This window comes from Mizuhopecten yessoensis, unplaced genomic scaffold, assembly GCF_002113885.1.
Source record: "Mizuhopecten yessoensis strain PY_sf001 unplaced genomic scaffold, ASM211388v2 scaffold9157, whole genome shotgun sequence".
Taxonomy (NCBI): Eukaryota; Metazoa; Mollusca; class Bivalvia; order Pectinida; family Pectinidae; genus Mizuhopecten; species Mizuhopecten yessoensis.
Genome location: NW_018407907.1, coordinates 934,267 through 953,882, shown reverse-complemented (window position 1 = coordinate 953,882; position 19,616 = coordinate 934,267). Strand labels below are relative to the sequence as shown.

The 19,616-nt window shown below is 36.8% G+C and overlaps 1 protein-coding gene across 2 annotated transcripts in view; it reads right to left on the bottom strand.

Annotated features, from left to right (window-relative positions):
• The window catches only part of LOC110457451, a 46,396-nt gene that overhangs the window by 2,135 nt on the left and 24,645 nt on the right, over nucleotides 1-19,616 (bottom strand). For both annotated transcript variants that reach the window (XM_021508737.1, XM_021508738.1), the window contains exons 17-35: nucleotides 19,156-19,295; nucleotides 18,696-18,830; nucleotides 18,266-18,292; nucleotides 17,332-17,446; nucleotides 15,827-16,182; nucleotides 14,112-14,226; nucleotides 12,967-13,295; nucleotides 12,159-12,273; nucleotides 10,527-10,675; nucleotides 9,301-9,415; nucleotides 8,654-8,871; nucleotides 7,655-7,769; nucleotides 6,882-7,099; nucleotides 5,384-5,515; nucleotides 3,780-3,899; nucleotides 3,263-3,379; nucleotides 1,894-2,079; nucleotides 1,074-1,191; nucleotides 176-405 (exon numbers count right to left, since the gene is read on the bottom strand). In XM_021508737.1, coding sequence (XP_021364412.1) covers nucleotides 176-405; nucleotides 1,074-1,191; nucleotides 1,894-2,079; nucleotides 3,263-3,379; nucleotides 3,780-3,899; nucleotides 5,384-5,515; nucleotides 6,882-7,099; nucleotides 7,655-7,769; nucleotides 8,654-8,871; nucleotides 9,301-9,415; nucleotides 10,527-10,675; nucleotides 12,159-12,273; nucleotides 12,967-13,295; nucleotides 14,112-14,226; nucleotides 15,827-16,182; nucleotides 17,332-17,446; nucleotides 18,266-18,292; nucleotides 18,696-18,830; nucleotides 19,156-19,295 — 3,050 coding nt within the window. The remainder of the gene's footprint in view (nucleotides 1-175; nucleotides 406-1,073; nucleotides 1,192-1,893; nucleotides 2,080-3,262; nucleotides 3,380-3,779; nucleotides 3,900-5,383; nucleotides 5,516-6,881; nucleotides 7,100-7,654; nucleotides 7,770-8,653; nucleotides 8,872-9,300; nucleotides 9,416-10,526; nucleotides 10,676-12,158; nucleotides 12,274-12,966; nucleotides 13,296-14,111; nucleotides 14,227-15,826; nucleotides 16,183-17,331; nucleotides 17,447-18,265; nucleotides 18,293-18,695; nucleotides 18,831-19,155; nucleotides 19,296-19,616) is intronic.

Sequence of the window (19,616 nt, the reverse complement as noted above, 5' to 3'; positions counted from 1 at the left end):
TTAATATATATTGTATTCAAAAGTGACATGCATTATCAATATATTCGGAATAGAAAACCATTTGGTTGAAAACCTCATTTAAATGAGAGGGACAAAGAAAATGGAGCAAACACTACTTTCAAAGTGTAATGTCATAATAACAATAAACTTGTTCAATACAATAATACAATTTTACCTGAAATCTGGCCTCCTGTACCAGAGCCAGTTCCGGTAATGGAACCTTGTGACCCAGATCCTGTAACAGAGCTAGTTCCGTTAATGGAACCTTGTGATCCAGTTCCGGTTATAGATCCTCCGGAACCACTTCCGGTTCCGGTATTGCTACTGCATACTGGCTTAGCGCAGCACTCGCCAGGAGGTTTCTGCAGTACACAGCCTTGGGGGAGACTACTATATTGTATGCATCTGAAAATGAAATTCTACTTGAGTCAATAATATTAAAAGTGATATTTTAAATCATTCCTTTTGTTTTGGAAATATCTATCTTTGTTTTCAAGAGGACAGGGGGTATTATTTTGTTTTTGTGTTTGAGTAATACAACCATTGGTACAGCATAATCTATTTTTATGATTATGAAATTATGATTCTATGAATTTTAACTTTGATTTTAATGTGGTTCTAGTTACTAGTTTCATAAAAAAAAACCGTTGATATTTGTTTCTTTTTTGAAAAATAGTTCTGAACTGCTAAAATTGTTCTAAAAGAAGCTGTACACAATGTTTTTTGAGATGGTATATTATGATGTAAGCAATTTGCGTTTATATCGGAATGAATGCATGACAATCCGATAAAACAATATACATCATAGTGAATAAATGACTAAAAAAACTTTATAGAGTAATTGTCTAAAATTTGCGGTATTTTAGTTTCCTTATCATCAATCAAAACTACATTCCTGGAACAGCCTTACGTCATTAAATGCAACTTACGATGATATGTGAGGTTGCAGAAAAAACGTTAAAATATTAAGAATCGAATTGCATTTATAGCCCTGTGAACGCTTTTTTCGGCTACTTTTTATAGAGACTAAAAGCAGAAATGATAATGATAATCTGAATAAGACATTTACGTACAGTTGAGTACAGTAGTATTGTCCTCGAACACCGTTTGTGCAAGTGCACTTATAACGACATCCGTCCTGCCAAGTCTGCCCAGTGTTGTACAACTGACCATTGTAGTAACAACCGCCACCTAGAACAAATTTAGTTTAACTTGAAATAATCAGCCACTGTACTGCATTCATTTATCAGTATACTGAAGGGGAAGAGGAAACATGATTTCTAAAAGAAAATGGGAAATATGGATATTGAATAACGATAACGCAAGGAGAGTCAGGTAATTTAACAGGTTAGTAAATTTAAATGTTAATATAGCAATCTACGTTTTAACCGAAATGGATAACATTAAAATAGCTCAAGTAGAAACATCAAAATTAACAGGATTTTAATTTAGTAATACAAAAAATGCACAGTCATGAAATTTCATTTTATCGATAGAGCTACAAGAATTTGATTTGAGGAACTTATAAACATAATCAGCTATCGTTGTCAGGTCAGCAAGAGCCCCGACATGTGCCCGACAGTACCAATCCCCCTTCCCCGGATCTATTTTTAGTAACAGAAACCTTGACATTGACCTTATAAAACTGTTAAAACCCCTATTGCACATCAACATATCACAGTGTATCACCATAATAAAAGGGTCATTCGTTTAGATACTGAGATAAAGACTGTACCCCCATAGTCCATTTTAAGTTTCAACGACTTTGACCTTCGAATTGTTTTTTGAATCCCTATTGTAAATCGACATATAACAGTGTATCACCACGTCAAGTTTCATAAAGATTGGGATTTGGAATCCTAGGTAAGGACTCTATAACTCTCTTTGACTCACTTTGTCCAGTAAATCCTTGATTTGGATTAACTGTCGCAAATCCGGTTCCGCCAATACCACCTTGTGTTCCTGATCCTGTTCCAGTACCAGTTCCGTTGAACCCTCCTCCTTGGGTTCCGGTTGCGACACCACCTTGTCCAGCTCCGGTTAAGCCAGCGCCTTGTGTTCCGTTAGCTACAAGTTGATCTAGAAAGATATGTTTTGATAAGAATTTACACAGAATAAACGTGAGTGTGCATATTGTAAATTATATGCTGCACTTTACATCTCTTGCGAAGAAGATGGCATCAACGGAATTATAACCTCATCTCGATTGCTACATTGTACATTAAAGAGATCCTTTTCGGGCATAGCAAAATAGGGCCTGTTGTTATGAGCGATGTAAAAGAGGCTAATAACTCATAACGAGCCCTGTAGGTGACCAAAAGACTGCAACACTTAAAAATTGAAAGCATCAAATGCTCATTACTACAATATTGACAAGTCAAAAAGAGAATTCCTAACAGTACCAGGCTAGAAAAGCTAAAACTTTACTGCAGTAATCCAAACAAAAAGGACAATGAAAATTTATTACAATAGTCCTTAAAAAATGGAAAATGATATTTGACTCTAGTAGTCCAAACAAAAGACAATGAAAATTGACTTCCAAAGTCCAATTTGCTGGGACACCGGGTATTTAACTGATATAGTCCCAGTAAAGAGGCAATGAAACATTACTACAATAGTCCATGAAAAAATGACAAAGACAATTGATTTCAAAAGTCCCAGGGAAAAGGGACAACGAAAGTTAAAGGATAATTCCCATGACAATGGGGAAGTGAGAGTGACAGGGAAACGGACAAATGGTACTGAATACACTGGTAACAATGACTTGACAATCAATATTTCTACATCAGTCACAGTAAAGCATCCTCGATATCCAGGGGTAACTCTCATTTCCGCTCTCTGCACTCCTGGAATATGTCATAGCAAAATCGAAGAATCAGTGCTTAGCACCTTGTTGATGAGACGAGAATACTAGCTTGATCCTTTGATGTACATCAAAAGAATCCTCTCACCATCGGGTAACCGGGAAATTTTTCTGGCTTTGACGTCGGGCGTCGCTTCTGTATAATATTCAAAGAATAAGTATCTGCCTAGCATTTGGACAGTTTGTTTTTTACCTGAGACCAATCAAATAGCTAGCTGCGTGCCTTCAATTTTGCTACGACATATTTCAGGGGCGCAGGGAGCGAAAATGAGCGTTACCCCTAGACATCGAGGATGTTGTAACGTGACAAGGAGAGTTGCTACAACAGACACTGTAAAGGGCCAAGGGGATCAATGATATGTACTGCACAAGTCAAATTAAGAAGAAAGCCATACTAACTACAGAGCCCACAGAAATGGGGGCAGTGGGATAGGGCCCAGCTTGTGTATGGATCCACACACGCCAACGACGTAAATTCTGCGCAGTTTGCGATGGTGTCACGACAATTTCCACTTCCTACAACACACATGATAGGTTAAAGCAGCTTGGCATAATGATAAATACAAGCAAGATAAAATAGTTGCGTTATTGCGACTGTGGGAGGTTACAAACTGTGCCACATTGGGTAATATATTTATATATACATTACTATATTTCATATATATTCATTTTTTATTTAGTTATAATACAGAACGAGCCAACAGAGATATCTTTAATATGATTTTTGAAACCGACACTAAAACGTCTCTGCAAGGTAACGTCTCTACAAGGTAACGTCTCTGCAAGGTAACGTCTCTACAAGGTAACGTCTCGAATTTGCATCGAATAACGCAACATTAATTATTGATTCAAATCTGAACAAAATCTGATTTTAAAGGGATGATTCATTTCAAGTAAACGTATTGATTGATATTACCGGTGCCACCAGTTCCAGTTCCTGAAATGCCTGCACCAATGGTTCCTGTTACTGTACCACTGGTTCCTGTATTTATTGTTCCTGTTCCGGTAACAGTACCTCCTGTTCCGGTACCGGTTTCTGATTGGGTTCAAATATTTTCGTTAAAATGTTTATCTTTTATTTTTGTTACATTCTGTTTCCCCGATAATTGTTCTGTTAAGATAAATGCTGTTCAAGGAATATTTGATATTCCAAATGTCATATTGTTCAAATATATCAACAATGTTTAGTACGTGGGAATCTTTATAGAAATTTTAATTTTGCTAGGTATACAAATACAAGTATTTATTGCAGCTGCTTTGAGAAAAATAAATAAAACAATAAATAACCAGAGTAAATGCTCATTTTTATCTATTCAAAGTATTTAATAGTAGAAAGGAGTCAAATTTGGAATCGATTACCATTCAAAATACAACTCCCAGATGCCAATCATAGGTTTAAGCAGTTGTAACACTTAAATTATGCATGCATACAACAAAAGAACCCGCTATCTCAGATTTGGTCAAACTTGGTTTTGGGGACTTTCTATGAAAGTTATGTAAATTATCTAATTCCCCAAGGAAGAGAAAAGCTAAATGTTGACATTTGTAGATATGTGGTCATACATACGATATAACTAAGCAAAGGGTTGAAACAGCACAATATATGCATATTCTTTATTGATTTTCCTTCATTTGTTGCCTATTTCCTACTTTTAGGATATCTGTCTTCGTCATATTTCACTAGTATACGCATTGTAAAAGATATATGTAAGGAACAGGCAATGTGAGAGAAAGTAGATCTGCATATACATTTACTGTCAAATATTTTTACATCTCCAACAAAACTACCGGTACATGTAAGGAATGAAATACATACTTTATTATTTCATGATGCTAAACAGCATAGTTTTACAATTGTTTCATGATGCGCAGTAGGTTCGTGAGATATATGTGCTAGGTATTGCAGTATGATATCGGCATATTAGAATATGCATGAAAACCCATTGTTACGTTATCCTTTGAAAGCGCCCATAAGAACAATGTACAGTGTTTAAATAGCGACATGTAAGCCTGATTCAGTCACATGACTTGCGGATGAACCCCGGGTCACATGACGGAATCACCAGATTAGTCTGAAGCCCCCCACTGATCTAAACAAGGGCTGAAGAATGCAACCAGGGGGTCGCTAAAAGCTACCTGTGAGTAGTACTTTTGTTTAGTGTCACTGTTAAATGATTGCTAAATATCTGCAATTATTCGAATTAATGAAATTCGAACACTATGTAGACGATGTTTTGATTTTGGATTTACGCTATCGAAACAAATATCTTACTTCGAGGTATCCGAGTTTTTCGACTTTGCAGGGTTCGAATTATCAGAGTTTTATTTACTATGATAAAGAATAGGTTTGGTCGGGACCGGAGAAATACTTCGAGATAAACGGAGTCTTCGAGTTAAAAGAGTTCGAGATAACGAGGTTCGATTGTTACTGAAGGTTATAGTAATAGTCACGTCAAAAGCCGACGATACCATACTTATTCCATCGTTAAATCGACGCCACCAACATTGTTTTTTACTCACTGCAGTAATTGCAGGTGACTGGGCAGTTGAATTTGGCCCAACCAATATACTCTCCAACACATGCTGACGATCCATAGTCCTTACAGTTAGGAATTTGGTCAACGCAGGCCGTGCTGGCGGTGGTCGTCACTCCTGTAACAGCAGAGAGCTTAGTTGGCATAACGACGTAAATCATATTCAGGGTGGTTTATATAGTGTGGATTATGACATATATATCATAATATCAGCTCGTATATACTTTACACCTTTGTGAACATACGCTTCACTGGTCATTTGTCTGATGAAGGTGACAGAATACATACCGTACTAGTCATCGAAACGTCACATAGAAACACTTATTGATTGTGTTACAAGAATCTTTTCGTAATCGGGATGGTTTAATTTGCATAACATCACAAAAGCATTAGAGGGGGGAGGGGGACTTGTTTTCTTTGTTTAATAGCATCAGGATGATAAGGAAAGGGAAAATAAATACAAAATTATTTTTTTCAAACAAGAGGCCCAATGAGCCTGAATCGCTCACCTGGTATTACTCTCACAGTTATCTTAAAAGTGGACTTAAAGAAACTACAGACAAAATATCAGTGTTTGATTCAAAAGAATCTATTAAAAGATGTAAACATATGACATATGTGACTTTGAAAGTCAAAGGAGGACATTTAGTTGAACAGACATTATAGCCTTTCATCCCAGCTTGCTTCTGGCCAAATATCATTACCCTGGACCTTTTGGTTATTTAGAATTTATTTCAACATATTTGACACATGTGACCTTGAAAATGGATGACGGTCTCTCATTTGAACAAGCGTGGTAGCCCTTTATCCCAGCATACTACTGACCAAATATCGTCATAGTTGACGACGGACAGACGGACGACAAACCATGGCCTATGCTCACTTGCCCTTCGGGCAGGTGAGCTAAAAACCAACTTACTTTCAAATTTTATGATAAAGGTTCTTGATAAGAGCACTGATGAGTTATAGAAGATATCATTATTACATTTGTCATTAATGTAGCATATAGATAACAAGAGATCCCAGAGAGGTCTTACCATCGTAAAATTGTCATAAGTTTTAGGTCGGTTTGATATTTTCCCTTATTTTCTCCTTTCTGTTGGATTTATGGTCTTGTGTTCTTTCAAAATGAGAATTTAGAAATAGTGTATTAACGTGACATATCAAAATCCAAGATGGCTGACTGGCAACATCTTGTGAAAAACCTATCAAGCACCGCTTGAGAAATAGTGATAACCAATGGACTGTCAAAATCTGAAATGGCTGCCTAACGGCCATCATTTTTATTATTTTCGATTAATCTTCAAGTGGAACATGGGAAAGATCCTTTTAATATTTCTTGAGAAATAGCGATAACAAGAATTGTTTAAGAACGTACGGATGACAGACGGTAGGACCACGGAGGGCGATATGCTAAGCCCATCATCTAATGATGGTTGACTAATAAAACAGATGTCTGGTTGATGTGCCAAACAATGAATTACCTGTGCTGCCACAGAATCCACAGTACTTGTTGCAGTTGTCTCTTGCCCATTCGGTGTACGGATCTTTACAGGCGTAATTCCCGTAATTTATACAGTTGGGATTATTGTCCATGCACTGCGCAGGGCCTACAGGTGTACACGCGGCTTTCTGGCAGCATCGGTCATTAGGATCGGATGTCAAATGACAATTACTGGCCAGTTGACCAAATCTAGGACATCTGCAACGGAACAATTCAATAGCGGACCAGGTAACATAAAATGACTCACACCAATAAACCAGCCAATCAGTAAGTGTTTCATATATTTGTAGTTATTATATTAAGATTGATCCGGTGAATTAGTGAACCAATTAAGAATTAAATGAGGAATTGCTGACATATGTTTGAATGAATAGAATTTATAGGTATTCAACTTTTGAAAAATGTGTACTTGTGATATATTTCAATTTCTGTATATATATTTGCATAGGGGAAAAAAGTCTGAAGGCGTTTTTTTTGTTTTGGGTCACTGGTTTTGCCTGTTAACTTCCGGATGTGAAGATGTGAGATTATTTGGATTTGACCTAGAGTTACATGGCGGGTTCGTTAATGATGCAGAATACTCTTACCCTTCCGGAACACCTGGTCTTATTATGCTTTTGTTGACACTTCGGTGTTCTCTTGTTGTTGTTTTAACCAGATAGTGCCTTTACCCCTTCTGACACAAATACTTGAATACCACACATATGTGTATACCTTCACATGCGTGTTCTATATACAATATCTATATTTTACCTGTCTGTACACCTGTACATGCCCGTTGTAGCGTCGGTACACTCGCAATCGTAATCACAACCATCCTGCCAGGTCTCACCCTGCTTATGAATTTGGCCCTTGTAGATACATGCATCTGTAATAAGTTTCAATTAGTACTTTAATAAAAAAAAAATGTAATAGTATCAGCATTATGGGAGAAAATGTATTATCAATTAGATTGGGGAAAAAAACAGAAACAGGAAACAATGACACACAAAATCAAAAGTACTAGGATAAATTAACTTAGAAAATAAGAAATCAGTGAAATCACGTCGTTCAGAAGAACACGAGTTTGTTTTGCACAGGAAGCATCTCTGACTTTATCATTTTTCGAATTCAGGAAGGTAAAAACGCAGTCAAAAAGTACATAAGTGACATAATGAAATCAAAGTGATGACATCGAAACAATAACCTCACCTTAATTTCGATGTAGGTACAACTGTAGCGCAGTTGTGCCTGGACACATTTTAAATAGCTTCGTCGGTTAGAGCGATAGAATAACAATCCGAAGTCTAGGGTTCGATTCCCGGTTTTTTTCAAGCTCGCGAAACTGCTGTAGGTCATTTTTTTGTTTATTCAATCTTTATCATCTTCTCACAATAATTTCCCGAAAGTATGGTTTCCTTTTCAAAAATGATTTATCAAAACTATGGTCATGTCGGAAAAAAAGCGAGTTTCCATTGCGAAGTTTTAGGCATTGGCACAGGGATCGTTCAGTAGAAAACCATTGATTGTCATAAGAGTTCACTCTTCTAAAGAAGGAGTTGATAATACATGTCTTTTGACAATCAGAGCAGCGGTTTGACTAATGTAAACTGCAGATTATGTTAATGTTTAGACAGAAGAAGACAGCACTGTCTTAAACCATATTTTAACTCATAGAAAATATACTGATATAAATTACGAATTCGAACTGAAATAAAGTTTCTAATAAAATGATATTTAGAACATGTGTCAGTTTTTTGTTTTTTTACATACTTGCGTATCCAGTTTGTGATATGTTGGGGTTATTTCCGGTGCCTGGAGGTTTTCCATACCCAGTTAGACTTCCAACAAATCCTGTGGGGTTCATCGATTGACCTCCTGTGATTGAACCAGACATTGTAGCCGAGCACTGGGGCACTCGACAACACGTTGGATCCTTAGGGTCGCCCACGAAGGAACAACCAAGCGGCACATTGTCAAATTTAGCGCACCTTTGATAGACGAAACAAACCGAAATGCAGTAAAGTCTGTCATTATGTAATATTTTTTACGCATCCTCATACATAAATAATTCAGTCATGTCGAATTCAAGTAAATGATTATAGTAATATTATTTTATAACACCTTCTATACATAGCACTTGTTGGACTTGGTGGTTAAGAGCAGGGTGTCTTAATACGTGGTCGGACAGGTGATCCATACCTTATTATAAATTAATCATATTAAAGAATTTTCGTATAAAGTTTTTATTTAACGGTTCATCAAACCCTTCGGAAATCATTTAATAACTGCAGATAAGAGAAAGGATGGCTATGATAATGAGATATTCACATGTTAACAGAAAATAACCCGTTAGTACAATAAAGGTATTGGCTACAATGGTTCATACTCCCGAAGCCATTTTTATTGATGGTACTTACCTGTCGGTACATTGGTGATAGTGGTTCCTAGCATCCTCACACCGACACTTGTAGCTACACCCATCGTTCCACTGCTCGCCCTGATGGTAATACGATCCTTTGTATACACAGTAGTCTGGAATAATCAAGTGGTACATGATGGTGGTTGTGTTTATCATATAAAAAAGGCCATTGAGATTGCCATTCATTGGACGAAAAGTCACGTCACCAAGTGACAGACAAGATATACTGGTATCAACTGTCATTTTGAGAGGAAACATCTATACAATAACACATATATCGAAATGATAATTTAACTGTTCAAGAAGGATTGGATTATACTCCATGATTCAGTTTATCCATCACTGGCCGATTCGCTGTTATAAATTCCTATGACAGATTCATTTCACAGTTTCAGCATCTTTCTTTACACTTCAGTTTCCCCGGTATTTTCTAATTTCTTTGTCATTGGTCGCACATACTCAGCATGAATATTCAACGGTTCGACCAGTGTACATTCTACCTCCGGCTTACGCTAGCAAATGGGATTATTGTTCTAATGTAATGTATCTGTTGTATGTTTGTTCTGTTGCTTGAAAAAGGAGCGAATCTCACCGAAAATTGAAAACCTAATAACGTGTACACTGTTGGAATAACTTCCTTGCCACAAACACCAATTTTGAGTTATTCGTATCTTACAAACACACCTTTGTACGGATCCAATGTTACAAGTTTATGGTATTCTTTGACCCATAAATGCCTAACATATATTTGCTGATACAGCATCGACAAAAGTGTTTATGACCATTCGAAATCCCTTTCGGTAACCATCGCAGTGATAACCCTTACGGAATAAGTTAATACCCATAAGGCCAATTCCCCAAAAAACTTTGAAAAAGTCAATGAAAAAGATTTTATAAAAAGATCTTGTCGCTTAAAACGTATTACTTCACAAATGTTGTCCTGTGAAATCAGATATTTTCATGGGGCCCAAATTTTGTGGTTTCCTGACAAAACACCACTTTGGGGATACATCAATTCGTGGTATACGAGTATACGCATACTCAAGTAGAAATTTGTATTTCTACTGAAACAAATATCACGATTCTATTTACAACACGAATACAAACCATTTTTTATAAAGAGATATTATATCAACGCTAGAAAGATATTGAATGCATAGAAGGTTTATCATTGTCATGAAGGCGAGTACCTTTAAAAGCGCTTTCTAGTGTGCAGCTACTTACCTCCGCCGGTGGGTGGTGTTGTTCTTACATAAAAAGGTGAGGGCGTCGTTATAGTTTGTGAGAAATCACAACGATAGGTCTTACAGCAATGATCTGCTGGGTCGGTCATAGTTATACACTGTGGAGGCAGATTCATCATGCTCGGGCACCTACATATTATAAATCACATACAAATATGAATGAAGTACACTTATAGACCATAGCACCTATACATAACACAACAAGGTTACCGCGAGCGGTATATAATACGCCCGTCACACATTGAATGAGCAGTTGTTTGTCTGATTGAAATATATGAAGTATTTGTGAGTAATTGATATTAAAAGAGAAATCATTTAACATAACTGGTAGATCAATGAGTGCAATACAACATCATGGAACGCATGCATCGCATTAATGAAACCAAGGGGAATAACTCCACAAATTATGGTCGGATAATGGCAGTTATCGAACTTGTACGAGGTTTCCTGGTAATTAACCTTGTTGTTAAGTTTGAAGTTTGAAGTTAATCCGTTAATAATTACTCGAGATATCGAGCGGACACTGTTTCGGCAAGTCCATAAAGGGGCATAACTCCACAAATTATGGTCGGATAATNTCACGTGATAACATAATACGTCACTACTAATCTAGAAGACACCAAGATAAAATTGCAGTAAAGTTGAGGTTAGTATAGAGTTGTTAACTTTCGAGGACATTTTTGTAAATATATTGAATCCTGGGCCCCAACCCTGGCAGTATTCCAAAAATGTTGTGGGGCAATAAAAAAATAATAAAAAAAAGGTTAACGCCTGCTCTATGACAGGTTACACTTATCATGGAGTGTTGTATCGAGTCTAGAAACTAGGCATGCTACCAGTTATTTGAGACACATAATGAACTTTTATTTAGAGAATCCTTACATCATCTGACATTTAACCTTATTTAAGAGAATATATATACGAAACACGCTTGATTTAATTTCACAAATTAATCTAATATTCATAATTATTTGATTATATATGTGCCTAAAATCATTTGAACATTTCAGTAATTAAAAATGCATTTCTCACACTGTGAATTCTGTATTCTATAAAAAAAATCGGCCGCTTATTCAAGCATGTCCAAAATCAATATACTTCATTGTTTGCAGTGCTAATACACCATAATTTATAACTTGGAAAAGTAATGAAGAAACCCGAATATGAAACACGAGTAAATTTGAATTAACCTCCTTTTTCAGACGGACTAGTCCCATTTCGATAAATAAACTTCTCATGCAAAGACGAATATTGTTTTTAAAACGCGAATAGATTTTTAAGAAAATTACATATTATACCATTTTCGAAGTAACCTCTAGCCGAATAATGCCTTTCAAGTGCTTACTGCTTAAAGCCATCGCAAAAATGTAAATTAAGCACATTTTTTGAGTTTGATAATGTTCATGTGAAGGATTGCAGATAACAAATACAGTAAAATTGTTTCATTTTTCCCTGGTTTACCGCAAAACTCATTCAAGGTCCCTCTTCCTCTCGTTTCTTAGGAATTCCTTTATACATTTCCTTCAATAAATCTTCAACCCCCTTAATAGCGTCACAATACGTCTGGACATATGGTGACAGTCTATCGAGGTTTTACTGTATTAAGTCATACCTATCGTTACATCTGTACTGTCCTTGATGAGCGTCCAAACATTGACACCGGAAGTCACATCCGTCATCCCAGCTGTCTCCTTGCTGATGGACAACCCCTTTGTAAACACATCCACCTAAAAAAAACCACAGAACCATCTTCCGTCACTAGGCTTAAATATGTATCCCAAGCACCAAGTGACTATCACTTCCGGCTATCGTTTCTAAGGAAGCGCTGACATTTAAGTTTGCGTTTGCATGGTAACGAGATTGGGTCACCCTGCATTTTACCTCAGTTTGGGTCACCCCGTGTACTTCAGAGTCTCGATGTGAACGAACAAAAAACCCAACTATATATATATATCAAAAGGGTTCAAACAACCCCAGTACTAAACAAAACAAAAGGAGACGCAGCCCGATATCTATAAATAGAAATTGCATTTCCTGTCAAACCGGTTATAAAACTACCACTAACAATAATAATAATAATTTGAGGTACTTATATACCGCTTTATCACAGCTTAGTTTGTAGGTCGTCTCAAAGTGGTTCATAAAATATAATCCGTGGTAATAGGGCCTTTGCAACCAGCCAATATCTTTCTCAACTTCCTTGGGGACATACAACCTGTGCTGCCATTTTGGCGTTCACATGTAGCATTCAGCCATTTTAGCACTGCCCAACCACGTACTCATTTACAGCTTAGTAGACTGGAACAAGCCGAGTAAAGTATCTCGATGAAAAACTTTTAAATTGCACTTTTAGCTTGTACGTATATTAACAATTCCCGATGTACAGTATATCATCTCTGAATATACCTTGCATAACTTACCTCCAGTTGTACCTACGACAGTATGACCGGGACTAAGGCCAGTGAATGAAGAAGGTTGTTTTCCAATACTTCCGGTTCCGGTTCCCGTTCCGGTTCCGGTTCCGGTTCCGGTTCCGGGATTGCTTGGGCCCGGTCCATATCCCCCTGTAGCTATGTTTTGTGGAAGAGCAGCAGTTCCATAACCTGAGTAACCGGGTTTGTAACTAGGGACGGGTATGTGAACCTGTTGTCCATTGGCTCCAGCGCTACACACGGGTATTTTGCAGCACGGATCTTTCGGATCTTCAGTCAACGTACATTGAACCGGTAGGTTTTGAAAGTCTGGACACCTGTCCAACGACATTATTACCCAGGTAAGCCAAAGCATATCTTGAATGTTAAACTAATGCATATAATCAATCGAAAAATATATATCATTTATGCACACAAGATAATACGTATTCTCAATAGTTATAATACAAACACATAGCATACATGCCGATGCAATTCGTTGTATTCTGAATATAAAAGAATACAGACAACAACGACAGAAAGTGCTTTACCAGTATTAAGCAGAATTATTCTTTTCTGATAACGATGCGTTTATTTATCTAGATTTTTGTTAAAGTTATCTTTATTGATTCCACACCCTCAATATTTAAATAACTTAGATTATATATAATAATATTAATTTTTAAGCAGTAGAAATGTTAAATTATTGTCTAGGTTTTTATAGAAAGATTATTGTTACTCAATGCAAACTTGTGACACGTGATTTGTATTTAATTGAGTAAATTGCAGTATTAAATGATGGGTGCCATTCCAGGTTTTTTAGTGACTATCACAGATAAATTGTTCTGCATCAACATACGCTGGGTTATGTCGTCATGATATGAATGAGAAGTTTAATCTGGGGGACCAAATTTCATTTTCAAAGCTGAATATTAATTTTGAGATTTTTCTTCATAATTTTGATGCATTATGTAACATTATAGCTGCATGGCATACATGTAACACTGGCCCACAAATCTTGAACATGGTTGAAAAATAGGTCACTGTGACCATGTATTATACTACTTGCTTTACCTTGTTCCGATATACTCTTTTGTGTGACTCTAGACACATAAGGGCCTTAAGTTAATAAAAAGGGGGGTCATGTGACGTACTTGGGCTGACATCGGTACCGGCCTGTAGTACCATCCTCACAGATACATGTCCAGTCACAACCATCCGTCCACCGTAGACCCTGCTGGTAAAGTTTTCCTTTGACATAGCAACCGTCTGCAATTGAGATTGTACATTTATGATAACATTTTCGTCATATTTATATATTTCACATAACAAAATTAGAGGGCCTGTATCGCTCACCGGAATATGTTTAAAATAATTAGTATGAAGTAGGTGCTATAAGAACATATGAAATTTCAGAAAGGTACATCCAGTACTTGAGATATAGCGGGAACAAACTTCAAACACAAGGTCACCCCTATGCAACCTAGGGGGGTCATACCCACCAATTATAAAAAATGGAGTCCCCTTGACCCAAGGATGCTCCAGACTAAATAAGGATAAAATCCCATAATCTCGATGGTCGAAGAAGGAATTTAAAGACTTTACCTCTATTTCACCCGCTTCTCTGCCTACAGAGGGGTCAGACACACCGTTTATACAAAATTGTTTCCCCTTTACCCAAGGGTGCTTCATACAAAATTTGGACAAAATCCTGTCATTCCTACAGAAGAAGAAGGGTTTTGAAGAATTTGCTATGTTTCCCCTATTGGGCCCCTCCCTTCTGTCCCAGGGGGGCCAACACTCGTTGTTTATATGAAATTGAGTCCCTTTTGCCTAAGGATGCTCCAGACTAAATTAGAATAATATCACTTAATCCCTATAGTAGAAGAAGGATTATAAAGGTTTTATCTATAAATCCCCTGTTTGTCCCCACCCCTCAGCCTCCAGGGTGGCCAGACCCACTGTTTATACAAAAAGGTTCCCCTTCATCCTAGAATGCTTCAGACGAAATATGGAACAAATCCTATCATTCCTACAGAAGAAGAAGGATTTTAAAGAATTTGCTTTATTTCCCCTATTGGGCCCCGCCCCTCAGCCCCCAGGGGGGCCAGACCCACCATTTATACAAAATTTGTTCCCCTTCCCGAAAGGATGCTTCTGACTAAATGTGGTCAAAATCTGCTCAGACGTTCATGACAAGTAGCGTTTTAAAGGAAAAGTTGACGGACGGACGGACGGACGATGGACGCTGCGGTATGGCATAAGCTTCGGACCAGGTAAGCTAAAAATGGGAATTGGACCCTTCTCCATCATGTTTAAGGTATGTTTTCTGTAGCTCTGTATGTAGTTAAATTAATGTTTTATATATAGCAAGGGGTCCATAGCCCTACACTGTGCAGTTGACAAAGCAATTGTTTGAAATTGAAGACATTTTAACATTCAGTCACATAAGAATCTCAAAATTATTTTTTAATCATTGGACCCTTTATTGACTTTCAAACCTGTCAAAGAATTCAAATACAGTCGTTATTTTGATAAGATCATCAAAGAAAAAACAAATAAAATAAATAGTATTAGATATATATTTGTCATTTAACCAGCATCCATCCGAGCCAACTTTTATGCAGAAAACAAAATGCAGTCAATCTCATATTTTTTGCAAAGGTTCCCCTAGTGCAGTCAGAGAAGATAAATTAGAAGTTTCATAACTCTAAAAGTATTTTGGCAAGCATGTAATAACTTTAGTAATGCTTGCATTGGAATAACATGGCCAAGTGAACATTTATTATGAGCAGTTTATCATAACTTGAATCATTCGGATATCAGCGAAAAACCAATGATGTCCGAGGAATGATTTTCGTTCACTTACCTACTCTTGAAGGAATCATGGCGGCGCCTCCCGTGTTAGCACTGGGAGCCTGCGTGGACCCACCTGGACCGGGCGACACTAGCCCCCCGCCTGTAACTGTGCCTGTGCCCGTTGAAGGAGAGCCACCGGGACCACTGGTGCCAGTACCGCCAGTACCGCCAGTGCCGCTGGAGCCACTACCACTGGTACCACTACCAGAGGGAAGGTTGGGTATGGGATAACTTCCCACCACACCAGAGACTGTTGACGACCCCACAAAAGAACCCTGTCCGCCATCACACTGTACTTTAGGGCAGCAGTAGCCTTGCGTTTTCACAGAATGGCAGTTGAGCGGTAGGTTGACAAAGTCTGGGCACCTTTAAAAGTCAAAAAGAACATGCACATTGCTTCATTAACGCAAATCCGTTTATTGAAAAGAGGAAATAAAAAAAAACATTACTGGGAAATTCAAAGTTATCCCTTTAAAATTAGAAAGTATTACCTTGTTACTACAAGTAAAACTTTCATGCCATGATAGAAAAGCATGCTTCGATGTTCCATGCTGATATTGTGCGCTGTTAGCTGCCTGGTACATGTACTTCATGTGTTGTATTTTCAGTCTTATATTTTTTTTCATAATCTACATCATTATCTTCTTCAGTTTGATACATGTCTCTAATAACTAAACATAAGAACTGAAACCTCTTATAGATAAATATTGTTATCATTTGAACATGCAATTGAACATTCTTCTTGAGCTTTAAAGAATGGACAACTGACACGAAAAACTGTATCAGAAGAGCAAAACAGTTCATCAACCAGACCATATTTGAAACATCAAAACCATAATACCTTATGCAGCGTCGATATTTCGAAGTCATTTTCTTGTGGAAAAAGTCAATTTAGCGCGGTGTTTAAAATGTCTAGTTTTGTTGTAAAATTGTTCGCGTTCTTACTGGACTTATTTTTCCATTAGTTTATTTTTAAGAAGCACTTCTGTCAAATTGTCATATTGAATTTGTTAAACTTGAGCCTTTAGGCGAGTGTCGTATCAAACTATTGGACAAGTTTAATAAATTCTATATGACATGCACACTCGAGTAAGATTATATCCATCACATAATTTACATAATTTGAAAACAAATTGCAAACACAAAATATGCGTTATCAGCTGACTCTTTATAGGTCAAAGCCAAAATACGCTGATACTAGGATCGTCGTTATGCGGAGTGTAAAGTAGTTCCATACTTTCTTAGTAATGAACAGTTTAAAATGCAGTGAAAATAATTATGCTAATGACCAAATAAACATTTCAAATTCATATAATGAAACAGCAACTGTATCATGTGGTAGAGTAAATAAAAGTAGTTTCTGTTGTCGGGTAGGAATATATGTTCCCGCGGTTTTGACCAATCGCAGCACCTTTATATTTTATTACACGTTTGTATTACCAAAATTTATGACATGGAATGGTAAACAGTTGTCATGTTGGCTTAGAAAATCAAAAACAGGTGATGACAACTTACCGTTTGTTACATCTGTAAAATCCATACTTGGCATTCTCGCACATACATTCGAAATCACAACCGTCAAACCAGGTTTGGCCCTGAGAGTAGTCCACACCCTTGTAGATACACTTCTCTGTAAAAATAAGGTAGTTATTAATGGGAAAATTTTCGCCCAGTCAAACTGTTGTCCTTTGCCCATGAGATCAATTTTCAACTAGTGTTAATTTCGTCCTACATATATAATTACTAAGTTTATCATATTGTGTACTTGTATCTGCTGTTAATATGAATTAGTCTTTATTACGAAAGCGAAAAGGGCGAAAATTAAACTGCAGCAAAAATGTCCCTGTGTACAGAATCTCTGTTGGGTTTCTTTGACAGCGAGACAACCTTTCATCGAAAAATGCATTCTGTATGTTTGTGGGAAAGATCTTGAAATATGAGAAACGTTGAAATGAGCGAAAATACGACCCCATTATCACATTATTTACAGTAATTCGTTGATCTGAAGACTATGTTAAGTACTACATAACCTCACTCACTACGCATAATACGTCGATTGTCGGTATGATGTCGTTTAGATAATTATACTTATATGCCGTTAAACATTTCTTATAAAGATATAAGCCGCATACCACATAACGTATTAACTTATTAATGCAAAAAGCTTGTTGAAGTGTTTTGTTTTCCCTATGATACAAAAGGTTATGTCAGCTTTTTATTGCTGACGTCGAGAAATACCACTCCTCTCAAATATGTTGTCGACGACTGATGTGGTAAATTATAGTTCAGATCTAAAGAGATTTTGAAATCATCGAGTGAAAACAAGTTGATTTTTCAAATTGTAAAATTTCAATGTGTTTTATCATAGTTTGAATTTTGACATAATCGTAGAAATCTGTCGAATAAACAATGAAAAAACAAAACAAAAAACCTTGAATGATCTGCTTACCTGATGGTAACGGTTGGGTGAACTCCGCTAACAAACACAAATTCATTTCCGTTATTGTCGGAAAATATATATAACGTATCAACAAAAGCGAAATTATTATTTTTCAATTTGCGGTTTTTTTCAGAATTTAAAGTAGAAACAATAATTAAATATGTTTACACCAGAAGCTACAATCGTATGTAATAACTGGTAAATTTTCTAAGTTATAAATGGTTGTTTATGTATATTTATATGGATCACTTTAAACATATTTTTTTCTTCTAACCATAAATTAGTACCATTAATTAGTCATAAATGGACAAAATGTCCATATGGTGCAGTACAAGACTTTCTGCCTAGACTGACTAAAAGTTCAAATAGATGCTCCTCTTTTTTCATATTTCTAGTGAATATATATATAACTATAGAAATAGCAGTAATTTGTACTTACAGCAGAAATTGCAGAAGAGTGCGCAGTTCTCCTTGGCCCAGTCATGGTAACCAGAGCTGGTACACATGCTGACCTGGTATAGGTTGCAGTTTGTCGCTTTGTTAACGCAAGCAGGAGGCGAGGTCGGGGTCTGACCTACAGCCAATCCGAAACCACACGGTTAATCACGTGATCAATACAGAGTACTCTGAATAACATGTATTCTAAACCAAAACAGTTATAGGATTAAAGGTTTATTTTCGCTAATTGTTTAAGCTTTATTAGTTATAGAACATAAGAAACGGTATGCGTATAAGATCTGGGATTATATGACATGACTAAAAACTGAACATAGACTAGATATTGATTTCTATTGCCTATTTAGAGTTTTCTAATTTGATAAAGTGTCACAAATATCATAACTGCAAAATCCTATTGACATGTAACGACGTTGTGATAACCAGAAGAGTATCATACTGACCGACTCCTTTGCCGCTGACGGCTCCCATGCCGTCAAACGTTCCGAATTGTTTGTTGTAGTCACATACGGGTTCCTGGCAACATTTACCCGGTTGCTGCCGCAGATGGCAAACTGGTGGCAGATTCCTGTAGACTGGGCACCTATAGCAGGAAACCTCATGTTCAATGGACTGTCTTCAGTTTTTGATATGCATTTATTTTGACCTCTTGAAATACCAATACCACAGAACGTCTTTCATGTAAGACATGAAATTGCCCGTTCCTATGCAAATGTGTTTCATTGGAAGGGAAAATGTTCCATAAATAGTAATGGGGACTCTGGGCTTGACATTTGAACTCTGAAATACAAATTCATTCGAGGTTTTTTCATAATCGATCCGAACTTAAATTTTGATCCACAGCCATAAAGAATGGAGCGATGAATCTTTTTTTTTTTTTTTTTTTTTTTTTTTTTTTTTTTAA